The sequence below is a fragment of the Stegostoma tigrinum genome, chromosome 3 (assembly GCF_030684315.1).
Source record: "Stegostoma tigrinum isolate sSteTig4 chromosome 3, sSteTig4.hap1, whole genome shotgun sequence".
Lineage (NCBI taxonomy): Eukaryota > Metazoa > Chordata > Chondrichthyes > Orectolobiformes > Stegostomatidae > Stegostoma > Stegostoma tigrinum.
The window spans coordinates 77,558,382-77,571,672 of NC_081356.1; the positions used below are offsets into that span (position 1 = coordinate 77,558,382).

The 13,291-nt window shown below is 40.1% G+C and overlaps 1 protein-coding gene across 1 annotated transcript in view; it reads left to right on the forward strand.

Annotated features, from left to right (window-relative positions):
- Window positions 1-13,291, forward strand: part of pggt1b (protein geranylgeranyltransferase type I, beta subunit) — a 57,381-nt gene that overhangs the window by 20,938 nt on the left and 23,152 nt on the right. Inside the window, exon 3 of the mRNA XM_048528272.2 lies at window positions 8,458-8,522. Within this exon, the coding sequence (XP_048384229.1) occupies window positions 8,458-8,522 (65 nt within the window). The remainder of the gene's footprint in view (window positions 1-8,457; window positions 8,523-13,291) is intronic.

Below are 13,291 nucleotides of genomic sequence, written 5' to 3' on the forward strand. Positions count from 1 at the left end.
CACATCCCATACCCGTGAGGATGACCTCAACCGTGATCTTGGGTTCATGCGTTGCTACATGTACCCCCTCCATACTGTTCTGTATTTGTAAGATCTTCCGTACTATCCTGTTTTGACATCATCGCATTGATAATTTGTTTTAATCTCTCTACCTTTTTAATTAGTTTGGAAAGTTTTGGATTACTTGTTCCTTTGGTTAGACCCTCAGCAAGCACCTTTTTATACCTGATATTCGAGCTGTTTGGTTCTTTTCCAGCACCACCTTTTTTTAATTTTGTTCTGATTATCTTTGTCTCGTATCATTGAATTATAGATCATCCTTTCCCTTGTTAGTCAGCTGTTGACATCTTACTCTCTTGCCTGACACACTTCACCTGCAGAGACTTTAATCACACTATATTCTCTCCATTTTTATGACCTTCTGATCTCTCTGCTTATAAATTCTGTGCATGTGTGCTATTCTTCACTTCCTGTTGAAGGACCAGCAGTCTGAAAGCTTGTGATTTAAAATTAACTTGGACTATAACCTGGTGTCATGTGACTTCTGACTTTGCCAGGCGCCACTCCAACACCAGAGCCTCCACATCCTTAACAAACTGCAGTGCTGGACATAATAAAGTAGTCAAGGCCATATTAGAATCTTCTATAAATTCAGTATAAATACTTTGGGAACTCTAGCAGTGCAAGAGCAGCTGATGCATATTTGAATGAACAACTGAATTTCCCTGTCATTTTCACAGTAACCTGACTTGGAAATATGTAACTGCCTCTTCACTGTTGCTAGGTCAAAATTGGGTAACTCCCTTCTTATCAGTGCTGCTTGTCCCTACACCCCAAGAACTGCAAGAGTTCAAGAACGCAGCTCATGATATTCTCGAGGGCAACAAGAAATAAGCAATGAATGCTCCTATCAAGCGGCACCCACTTAAATGAATTATGACCTTTTTTTAATTCAAGCTCACAGTACTCTATACTCCATTAACTGATCTCTCAACCTGTCCTGCCACCTTTACTACCTGATGCATAAATATACCCTGGTTTATCTCCTCCGAATCCTCTTTAATATGGTATCCTTTTTACTCTCTATTGTCTTGCATGTTCTTCCCACAAATATATCACTTCATAGTTCTTCACATTGAATTTAATCTGTCACCTACCTGCCACTCCTCCAATTTGCCTTTGTCTTTTGTAGTTGTACATTCTCCTCCTATCCGTTTGCAATGCTTCCGAGCCTTGTATCATTGGGTGGCCAAAAATAAGAAACAGTGGTTCTTCTGGCATCGCCAAGCTCACCATACACAGCAATTTCTGGTACAGGACCATCATTCTAACCATATGGCTTAGTCATTGTACTTGACATCGACATCATTTGAATATTGCTGTAATATTTTGGTTTAGAATACTGCAACATCAACAAGACTGTTTATCAGTAATGTAGATATCCAACAGAGAATTTGTTCCACATTACAAGATGTCCAATTGAGACTAAATCAATCCTGTTAGTAGTAGTGCAAAAGATGATTCAAATTATCCAAAGCATATGGAGTGGATAATGAAGACACATCTAATTGTTTTATCAAGGAATGGCTGAGGATACATCCCTGAAAGAGTTGTGCGATTGACTGTGATAAAGAAAGTTAAGGGAAACCTGTTTAACAGTTACAACTGTGGAGAATGTTATTTGTGACTTTGCAGATTGACTATTGTGGTGGAGTGGGAATTTTTAGACGTGAATATGGAAATTTTGGAAATAGGTATGAATGGGAACTTTGGAAAGGCAAAGGAAGTTTGAAATAAACGGCTGTTTGCAACAGCAGGAGTTGTTTTGCTTAGGCCTGATGGCCATTTTGAAGGGAAATGAAACACAATGTGGAAGGTTGAGTAGCCAAGTGAGTGGGAGGTTAATTTTCAGGAATAGGACTCCTGGATCACTTCTGGATGAACTGGAAAAGCAGAATTGGGCTGAAAACTAGAGGTATATGGGAGACGTGAATGGGGGTCAAATGTAGGGGAAGGTTATAAGGAAAGGACAGGGCGGGTATGGTTGAAGCAATTGGCTGGATTGTCTTGATCCACCCCTTGGATTTCTGAAGGTGTGTGTTTGGGAAAATGCAGGTATGGTGGTGGAAAGGATTGACAGATTTAATAGTGTGGATTATCTTTAGTGTCCTCTGAGTTCCTGATTTACTGGACATTTACAGTAGAGGCAAGTGAGGCCTGACAGCACTTAATGTAGTCCACTAGACCTGATGGATGAATAAAGTGTGAACGTTCACTAGATTTGCCTGTGAAGTGAGGAGTGTTCTGTGGTTGCTTGACTAAATTGGGACTGATTTTTGGAGTATAGAAGAATGAAAAGTGATCTCTTTGAAATGCAAGTTGTCTAGTCCTGGGGAACTGCAGAGCTGCTCTCATTAGAGAGTTTACTCGTGGTGGGTTTAACCTGAGGGCCACCACACCTCAGGCAAGATTGAGAAGATGGTTGATAGTTTAGCCATTTGAGAGTTTTCCTGACTGGAGAGTCTGAATAATGGGTGCAGACTGAAGATAAAGGGTCAATCATTCATAGCCAAGGTGAGAAATTTCTTCATGAAAATGGTTATGAATCCTTGGATTTTTCTACCCCAAGGATAGTGAATGATCCATTCAAGACTGAGGCATATTTTTGATCTTTACCATATGTTTGCTTGAAAGATGATCTATTCTCCCATGCTGGTTGGTTAAATTGCATAATTCCCAAATTTCACAGTATTTATCTGTTTCCTTGTCATTTGTCAAAGGGAGCATATTGACTTGTTTTTGGAATTTGGAAGCTAGTAGCAATCATGGTTAACTGAAATCTGAAGAGGTAATGTAGGAAAGTGTGCCTAAGGTATGCAAAATTAATCTAATTGAACACTTTTCTTTCTGAAGAGAGTGTGTGTTTAATTACATGAGTTGTAGTTTAAGATTGAAGATAGCTATTTTGTATTCGGTTTATGGTGTTTTCAAATGTATTGCATAACACACGCTATGAACCAGACCAAGTCCGTCTCAAAACATATTGAGAAGATAACCTAGATATTAACTTGGTGCTTATTTAAAGTTAAGCGTAAGGTGCCGCTTTCGAAATATGATTTGATTCGTCAAACTACTAGGCTTTAGGCAAAACGCATTTATTCTTAGACCACAGTTAAAATACACACAACAAAAGAATTGGCCTAACTTTAACACTCTTGAAATACTAAAGAAAATAATATTTTTAACTGTTACTGATCAACTGTTCAAATATAGCAGCAATATAGCAAGAGTTCCCCCACTTTTACTGCAGTCACCTGCCCTGCGTTATGGCCAGAAAGGAGGTCTAGTTTGGCTTCTTTTCTGATAGGGGCATCCACATACTGATAAAAAAAATTCTTGAGCTCATTTGACAAATTCTTCATCTAAAGCTTTAACACTATGGTAATCCCAGTCAGTGTTTGGAAAATTAAAATCCTCCAATATTGCAACCTTATTATAATCACACATATCTGAGCTCTCCCTACATATTTGCTTCTAGACTGAGGCCAAGAGTAAACTCCATCAGTGACCTTTTCCTTTCTTGTGGGCGGCATGGTGGCTCAGTTAGCACTGCAACCTCACAGCACCAGGGACCCAGGTTCAATTCCAGCCTCGGGCATTTGTCTGTGTGGAGTTTGCACATTCTCCCCGTGTCTGCGTGGGTTTCCGGGTGCTCCGGTTTCCTCCCACAGTCCAAAGATGTGCAGAGTAGGTGGACTGGCCATGCTAAATTGCCTGTACTGTTCAGGGTGTGTGGGTTATAGGGGGATGGCTCTGGGTGGGATGCTCTAAGGGGCTGTTTGGACTTGTTGGGCCGAAGGGCCTGTTTCCACACTGTAGGGAATCTCGCCCCTGCCCCCGCCCCCACTGCTCCCACTCTACTTATCTTCAGTGCTGGCAAATTCAGCAGAGTAGTTGTGAATCCAGGATGGTGGGTTGCTTCCTTAGCATCATGGACAAGAATGTCCTTACATGGCTGCAAAGTATCCTAAAGGGAAAAGGTGAACATGCTCAATAGTTGTAGTCTGCATTGCACTATGAAGATCCTGCAGTCACATTTTTAAAGCTAAGTAGAAAATTGTTGAGCAGAGACTCAAAAGTAAACATCCCTTGATTACTCCCACACTTACTTGCAAGTGGTACTGTAAACACGATGAAGCAGAAGAATACTTGGTTTACAAAGATGGTTAGGCGGGAGGAATTTAGATTCTTAAATTTGGACACCTTACACTGGATAGGTTGTACCTGTGTGTCTGAAATCATTGTGGGGTAAATTGCTAATGTTTTCGGGAATGCTTTAAATGAACTGGACAGGGCATGGGTTTGAGGGAGTAATACTGGACAGGAATTCTAAAGTGCATAGAATATGAGGAGAGAAGGCTAGCACCAGAGTAAGAAATAGTAAGTTATTAGGTGGGTTCAGTGACCGAATAAGTAATAAAAAAAAATCATGGTTACTACACATGGGAATGTAGGGACTTGAGTAAATACGATTGAATTGCAGGTGCAAACTGCTATGTTGAAAAGTATGGTTAGAACAAAGATCTTGCTTAAAGAAGGGTTGGACAGTATGCCAAATATACCTGGAGACAGTGTTCAGGAAAGGAAGAAAATGGGAAAGGTGTGGTGGTACATCGATTCAAAGAGGCATGTGATACAATGCTCCACAATAGTTGTAAGGAAAATTTGACCTGATGAAATAAAAGCAGAAGAAGCAACATGGATACAGAGTTGGATGAGTGACTGGAAACATTTGTGTAGTTTTGATAATTTTTGGACTGGGAGAAGATGTGTACTGGAGTTTCTCAAACCTGGCACCCCTGCTCTTCCTTTTATACATGGTCTGGACCAGGTATACGTGCAGCAATTTCCAAATTCACAAATGATACAAAACATGGGAGAATTTTAACAAAAATTGGCTCGAGAGATGAGTAACTTCAGTTCCCTTCATAGATTGGAGAGGTTGGGGCTGTTGTAATCTCTTTGGAGGAGAGCTATGATGATAAATTGTGAACCAGAGGACAACAATAATTGACAAAAGAAGTGGTCACGTTGAGTGAAAGTCTTTCTCTATAAGTCTTTAGGATCTGGAGTACACCACGAACAAGGAGTTGGAATCTTAAATGAAAAGTAATAATACGCAGGAGCAGGGCTGACAGAGCCAGCACCTAGACAATGAACAGAATAATTAACTTCTTTGCTACAGTAGTTTTGTGATTTGGAGAGGTAGCTGTTACAGTTATGTGGTTGGTAATTCATCTCAACTGTCTCTCAACAGTTCGCTCAGCCTTTGAAAGAGATGAAGTTGGGAATTTAATAGCTGTGTTCTTAATGTTTAAATGCAGGAAACTTGTGTGCGCCCAGTATGAATATTGACCACAGTTTCAAAACATTGAAGGGATTAATGGAAGTAATGGTGAAACTGACAGAGAATAGATGACAGTAGATTTAAAACCTAATTTAAACTTAGTTTGCAACATCTGCCCTTGGAACTGCCTAAGCTGAGTTACATAGCAAATCAAATCCAGCATGTTAGTGCATGGCTGGCATTTTTCCGTGGACACAATTCAGAACCTGGATCAAAATGCCCCCGTTGTTGATACCTGTTTTGCCAAATGTCAAGATGCTCCCACATAGCTTACAATTTCATTAGCTACATGGAAATTTAAAATAAACTTAAATCAGTTCGAACAACGTAACCCCAAGGAAAACATTGAATCTTCTGTGTTTATTTTTCTTTAATTATGAAAGTTGAAGTTTCACCTCCTTTAATCATTATTTGTGCTCAATGGGCGGGCAGAAATAAGTCATGTTCTGAAGTTAGTGCATGTAATTCAAGATAAAGTAAATACTAATTGCATAACACTGAAGTATTGAAGTACTGAGTTAACGTTTTAGTCATTTGATACAAATGCATTGATATACTGTCTTGATCATGTTATGATCAAACTGACCATCAATAGTTCTGACCACCTTGAAATCTAATATTTCATTTGAAGTGACCTCAGCATTTGCTACAGTTTTTTTAAAACCTGTAATAATACATGATGACTTGGTCTGCATGTTCTAATTCATGAATACTTAGTCTGTACAATTTTGAGACTTTTTTTACCTTTTGCTACTTTTAATAACTCCTGTCTCCATAGATGCTATTTCTCGGTCTTTCTGCTTCAACTTTCTAGCATCTGCAGTATTTTCTCTCCTGTTAGATGGCAGCATTTAGATAGCACAGTGAATTCTTGCAACTGGTGAAATGATATATTAATGTTTTGCATGATTATAACATGCTTTAGTTGTGAAAAACAATTTGTTATAGGAATCTGACAAGAAATTAATTTGTGCTAAGCTTCCTTCAAACAGGAACTAACATGAGATGTAGTTTGCAGTGATTCTTTGGAGAAACCAGAACAACACCCAAATACTGCTTTGAATATTAAACGTGTGGTTTGTGTATTTTTTTTAATGGAGATCAGGGATAAAAAAATCAATGGACTTAGTTGTCTTAATATATTACTATATGCTTTAAGTGTTTTTATTTAGTTGAGTGAAAAGTTTCAAAAATTTTGCATGGTGTATTCCATTTTGCTGATGAGGACAAATTAAGACCGTGGTTTAATCACCCACATCATTGAAGCACCTTTTGTTTGATCCTGCTGTACACTAGGGAAGGTGCAGGCTGTTTCAAATCTTCCTGTAATGTAAAGATTTCTCCTCACCACAACTGCCATCCTACTGCCAACTCTCTGCCTTTCCACGAAAACTGTAACCTTAAAAATGCAAAATAAATTAACTGAGCAAAGTAAAAAAAAATCACAAAGGGTGATGATTTACCTATTGCAGCCAGAAATCAGAGGGGTGCTGAAATAATGCAGAAGAAACAAAAACAAAATGAAAGTTCAGAAGCGTCGTTGGAAGCTAATGAAGGAACTTCAATCTAATGCCCACACCTTGGTACTGGACCTAACTTTGCTGGTTGGGTACATTTAACAAGCAATGTGGCTTTGTCTTCAACTATCCAGCTCCTTTGCCCTTCCTTCTCTGCACTCTTCTCCAAATGTGAGAAGCTCACAGGTATCTTTGCACTAGAATTGAAACTGGTAGTTAATGACCTCGAGCACGTCCAGTACTCACTGCCTGGGAGAGGTGAGTGATTTTTGACTCCACCTCCCCAAGTGCCAAAGTAAATTTGATCACAAGAAATGTTGCCCTCCTGTAAACAAAATAGATAGAATTGCGCCTGTGCTGGAGGGCCTGAGGGTGAGGGGGTTGGGGTGGGAGGGAGGCATTTGGGGAAGGAAGAAGCTTCCAAGAGGAGTGGGATAATGGGACAGAAGAAGGGGAAGCTGGAACAGCAGAGGTGATTGGTTGACAACGCAAAGTAAATAACTGCATCATCTATTAAATGATTTAGTGAGGATAAAAAGGGAGCACTTGAAAACCAAAATATACCCCTTGAGGAAATCTCAAAGCCCTTGAGTTTTGGGAATGAGGCATGTGATTCTGACCCTCTGTCTGTCCTTTTAACCTGCCAGTCCAGATTCCCTAAGCTTATCCTCTTCCCAAGCCTTGAACTTGTAGACAGAGAATCTATTGCAGTGGTAGGTGTGCAGGTGGATGAACACAGCAGGCCAGGCAGCATCAAAGGAGCAGGAAAGCTGATGTTTTGGGTCAGGAGCCGCGGTTGGAAATTTTCTACTCCTTTGCTGCCTGGCCTGCTGTGTTCCTCCAGCTGCACACTCTTATTTCAGTAAGAACTACCGACACTGGGGTCTATTTCCTGCAGTGGCTTTTGTTTCCACTCTTGTAGTTACTTCTGGAATCTAACAAGGATATATCTTTGGCCACCTCCTGTTTATCACTACATAAAATCAAGGTCCTGCATATATGATGACAAAGCTTGACTTTACAATCACTTATGCTAATCCCTCCAATGTCTCTAAATAGTCTTACTGCTTACCCAAATCCAGTATTGGATGTGCTGAATATTCTCCAGCTATCTTTTGGAAAGGTAAAAACCATTGCCTTCAATCCCCACCAGAACCCTGTTCCCTTGCCTCTGACTTAGCGGAGTTATGCTAATGCAAAAAAGAAAAGAACTTAAATGTTGGATATCACACGAATAAAATATAAAAACTACTTTGTGTCTGGAATCATTTTCTTAACCTTGTAATGTGTGAAATTCATAACTTCCATGGAATTTAAGGCGTGAACAATAAGATGACTTTGAAAATTTTATCACTTTACCAGAGTTGAAATGTCAAATTCAGCTGGTCTAGCAGCATCTGACAAGAGAAAGTTAAAGTTTCAGTTGACGCGTTTAGCAGTGAGGTCATGCTCGCATTTTACAAGGTTTAAAATTATTATATTTTAATGAGTTTATTTTATGTCTTTTAACGAAGAATTATGTTTGCTGTCTAGGATCTAATCTAGATCGCTGTGGATTCAGGGGATCTTCACACCTGGGAATCCCTTATCAATCGAAGGTTAGTTGAACTCTGAAGTGTTTCGGTATGAAGCCAGTACTTTTCTCCATAGTAACAATGCCAAAAGTCAGAATAGGGTCACTAGAATATTCTTCATAAGGACCTAGAAGTAATTTCGAGTCACATTCAACAGGTCTCAGTTTCTAAGTTTGCAGACTTTGCTATAAACTTTGTACTAATGTAGTTTCTTAGAATTTTGCCTTTATTATTATCTAATCTTAAATTCTTAAATGCTGTTCTTTCTCATTGTTTTCTTGAGATGTTTTATTTAGTACTTGTGCAACTGAAAATGGTTAAAATCTGGCGATGAATAAGTTCTATTACTTAATTATCCCAGTTGATTAAACTCTCCTCTATTGGTAAATGTCAGAAGGTGAATTTGGGGACCTTTTTGTCCTTGGAAGTTAAAATTCTGATGTTCCCAATTTAATTATTGCTGTGTTTGTATGAGGAAGAATTATAGTGAATTATGTGGAGATTTCTGTATTGTTTAGAAATCTTAGCATTCCATGCAAGTCACCTGAAATTGTATATATTACTAGTAACGTGCAAAACTTCAATTTGTGTTGACCCTTAAATGTAAGGAAGTACACCAACGCATTTCATGGGTGTGTCTCAGAACCACCTAATGTGATATTCAAGCAGATTGTTAAAAGCTTAATCAAAGGTAAGTTCTCAAGAACATTTTTGGAAAAAGAAAGATGTTTTAGAGAGGCTGGGGGATTAAGTGAGAGAATTCTGGAGCTGCTGAGCAATTGAAATTGATGTTGCTCAAAGTTAGGTGAGCGCAGAAATCCTGTTACATTTACAGGGCTGGAGATTAGAAATAGTGAGAAACAAAGATGTGGAGGGACCCTTAATACCAAGAATGAAAACTTAAATTGAGGGATAGCCTGACTGAATTCCAGCATAATTTGGTGGGTGAGCGATTTTGGGCAGCAGGGCTTTTTGATATTCTCTCATGACGTGTGCATCACTGGCTAGAGTAAGTATTGTTCCCATCGCTAATTGCCTTGGAGAAGGCCTTGTGGTGGGCTGCTGCCTTGAACCAGTGAAGTTCATGTGATGTAGCTGCATATGCATTGCTGAAGGAGACAGCTTCAGTATTTTGACCCAGCAGCAGTGAAGGAATGGTGACTTCATTTCAGGTCCGGATGATCAGTCGCTCAGGGAAACTTGCAAATTGTATTGCCATGCATCTGCTGCCCTTGCCCTTCTAGGTGCTAGGTAGGTGGATATAGGCACGATTAGTGAAGCAGTGGATATGTGATTTAGAAATGCTTCTTCATACCAAATATGATACCAAGATTGCAAACAGCCTGGTTTAGTCTAAATATTTTTGAATGAATGGAATTGGTATCAAGAAACAGTGTTTGTAATCCAAACTCTTCAGTCTTATGAACAATTAGTTGAAGGAGTTCAGTATTGAATACTGGATGTCAGACAAGCCGTCTGATCATTTATTAGAGTGGATGAATCTGGAGAGGTTGCAGTGAAGTGGATCTGGATATTATCAAAATCTGAAAACCACTGTTAAAGATGGCATTCTAACTACTCCTTTAGTAGACAAGAACGAGGCTCCTCTCAGTTGAATTATAGTGAAAGACATCTTTTATGCAACATTGCCAGTTCAGGAAAGGTGATAGTTTACCGTTGTCGTGGTCACATGAGCTGTGATTTTTAACAGGAGCTGCCTTGATGCAGTAGTGAAGGTGGAAGTATGATTGGAATTATTCAAACACAAAGTCCCAGTAGATTTGGGAGGCAACAACATCTTCAAATACTATGGAGAGGTTGAAAGTGTGATCATTTTCAAGGACAGCAGCATCGAGAGTAGCCTTTTATTGACCTGAAGTGCTAGAGTTAAAAACAAGAAGCTAACTTGTTTCTACTGAAATGCTTCCTATCATTTTGGGTACAAAAAAGAAGACAGTGGTATGATTTCAAACTTGTAACTTCTAATCTTCAAGATTTAGATGCTTACTTCCTCTCCCATTCTCGGTTTTTACACTCTCTTGTCTCACGAAAGAAAGGACCATTTCAATCACTGAATATTTGATCTCTTTGAAACCTGTGAGCAAATCAAATAAGATACTCAACAAAGTGTTACAGATTCTGAAACACTTGGTGGAGGTGGGCACTGCAAGTGTTTAGCAAGTCTGTCTGCATCTGTTAACACAAACACCAATAATATTTTGGACTTTAAAGGACTACTGACCTGAAATGTTAATTATGATGTGCAGGTTCCAAGATAATAAAATGTGAGGCTGGATGAACACAGCAGGCCAAGCAGCATCTCAGGCTTTTGTGCTCCTGAGATGCTGCTTGGCCTGCTGTGTTCATCCAGCCTCACATTTTATTATCTTGGATTCTCCAGCATCTGCAGTTCCCATTATCTATGATGTGGAGGTGGTAGTATTGGACAGAGGTGGACAAAGTTCAAACTCAGACGACACCAAGTTATAATCCAACGGGTTTATTTGAAATCTCAAGCTTTTGAAGCCTTGCTCCTTTGTTAGGTGAAGTGAGAGAGAAGCACATAAACAGAATTTATGGGCACAGAAATCCAAAAGATCATACAAATGATGTGCGTAGAGTGTTGGATAATAAGTCTCTGCAGGTGATCGAGTGTCAACAGCTGAATGTCAAGCAAAGTGACGGCCTATTATCCATTAACTGAGGCAGAGAGATAATTACAAAAAAACTAACAATAAAGTGATATTGGAGACAAACCAAATTACTAGAATGACATGATTGGTATAAGCGTTGCATGCTGAAGGTCTAACCGAAGTAATAAATAATCCAAAACTGTACAGATTAAGGTGGAGCGATCATAACAGATGATCAAGATGGTGTCAAAACAGGATAGTAAGGACGATTTTACAAATACACAACGTTATGGGGGGGGTTACATGTAATGCAAAATGAACCCAACATCACTGTTGAGGCTAATCTTCATGGGTATTGAACTTGGCTACCAGTTTCTGCTCGGCAATTCTGCATAGATGTGTCTCTCAAAGACTGCCTTGGAGGATACTTACCAAAAATCAGAGGCTGAATGTCCTTGACCGATGAAGTGTTCCCAGACTCGGAATATTCCTGTCTGCCGCTTGTTGCTCAGTGTCCATTCATCTGTTGTTGTAGAATCTGCATGGTCTCGCCAATATATCATACCTCGAGGCATCTTTACTTGCAGGTGAATGAGATGGACAACATTGGCCAAGTCACATTAGTATATGCTGTGTATGTGGTGGGTAGTGTTCCGACATGTGTAGGTAGTGCCCATGTCGATGATTGATTTGACATGTTCTGCACAGGTTTCCGTGGCAGGGTTTGTGATGTAGTCAATGTTATCCTGAAGGCTGGCTAGTTTATTGTGAACTGTGGTCTATTTAAGGTTTGGCAGATGTTTAGAGGCAAGGTGTGGAGGTGTAGGGATGATCTTGGCAAGATGCTCTTTGTCAATGACACATTGAAGGCTGCAAAGAATATGGCGTATTCTCTCTGCTCCGGGGAAGCACTAGACAACGGAGGGTACTCTTTCGGTCGTATCCTGCCACTGTCTTCTGAGGAGGTTGTTGCAATTTATTTGCTGTGGCATGTCGGAACTGGCAATCAAGTTGTGCGTTGTATCACTTTTTCTTATGAGGGCGTCCTGAAATCTTTAGGTGCCCCCTTCGTGTGAACAGATCTTGTGTATGCACAGCACGTGCCCATATAGATGGCTTTTTTAAACATGTCTATGGTGAAAGCCAGAGAAGTGCAGCATCAAGAGGTTATCTGTGGGTTCGTGGTAGAGTGAGATACTAAGGTGTCCATCCTTGATGGAGGTGCGTATGTCTGACAGTGAGGTTGGACTGCTCTTCAGAATCATGGTAAGTCTGGTGGGATGAAAGTAGTTGGTATCGTTGAGAAATCGTTTGTGCTTGTTCGCCATGAGACCAAAGGAAGAAAATGTCGTTGGCGTTGATTGGAGGTGCTGCACAGCAATGAAACTGAACCTTAAAAAGACTGTCTTTTGCAACAACCAATCCAGGCTTCAGGACAGCACCGACCACAGCATCACGCACCCTGCCATGGCAACCTCTGCAAAATATGTCAGTACCGAGACGTGGACACCACCATCACCTGGGTACACCACTCACTATGTACACAACAGATACTCGTGTGCCTAGGCCAATGTTGTCTATCTCATACGCTGTAGGTAGGGATGCCCTGAGATATATTGGTGAGACCATGCAGATACTACAACAACGGACGATTGGAAACCATGCAACAGTCGCCAGACAGGAATGTTCCCTCCCGGTTGGGAATACTTAAGAGGTCAAGGACATTCAGCTTCTGATCTTCAAATAAGTATCCTCCAAGGTGGCCTTCAGGATACACATCAACACAGAATCGCCAAGTCCTCTAACCATGAAAATGGCCTGAACCATGATCTTGGGTTCATGTCATGCTACATGTAACCCCATCACACTGTTCTGTCTGTTAGACCTTCCTTACTGTCCTATTTTGACACCATCACTTTGATAAATTGTTCCCTTGACCTTTTAATTAGTTTGTGCAGTTTTGGATTTTTTGTTGCTTTTGATTAGACCTTCTGCATACCTATCGTGTTATTCCAGTCATTTTGGTTTGTCTCCAGCACCACTTTATTTTTAATTTTTGTAATTATCCCTCTGCTTCAGGCTATCCATACTCCACTCGCACAATTTGCCTGATCTTTTGATCTGTCTGCCTATAAATTGTGTCTATGTGCTTCTCTCTCT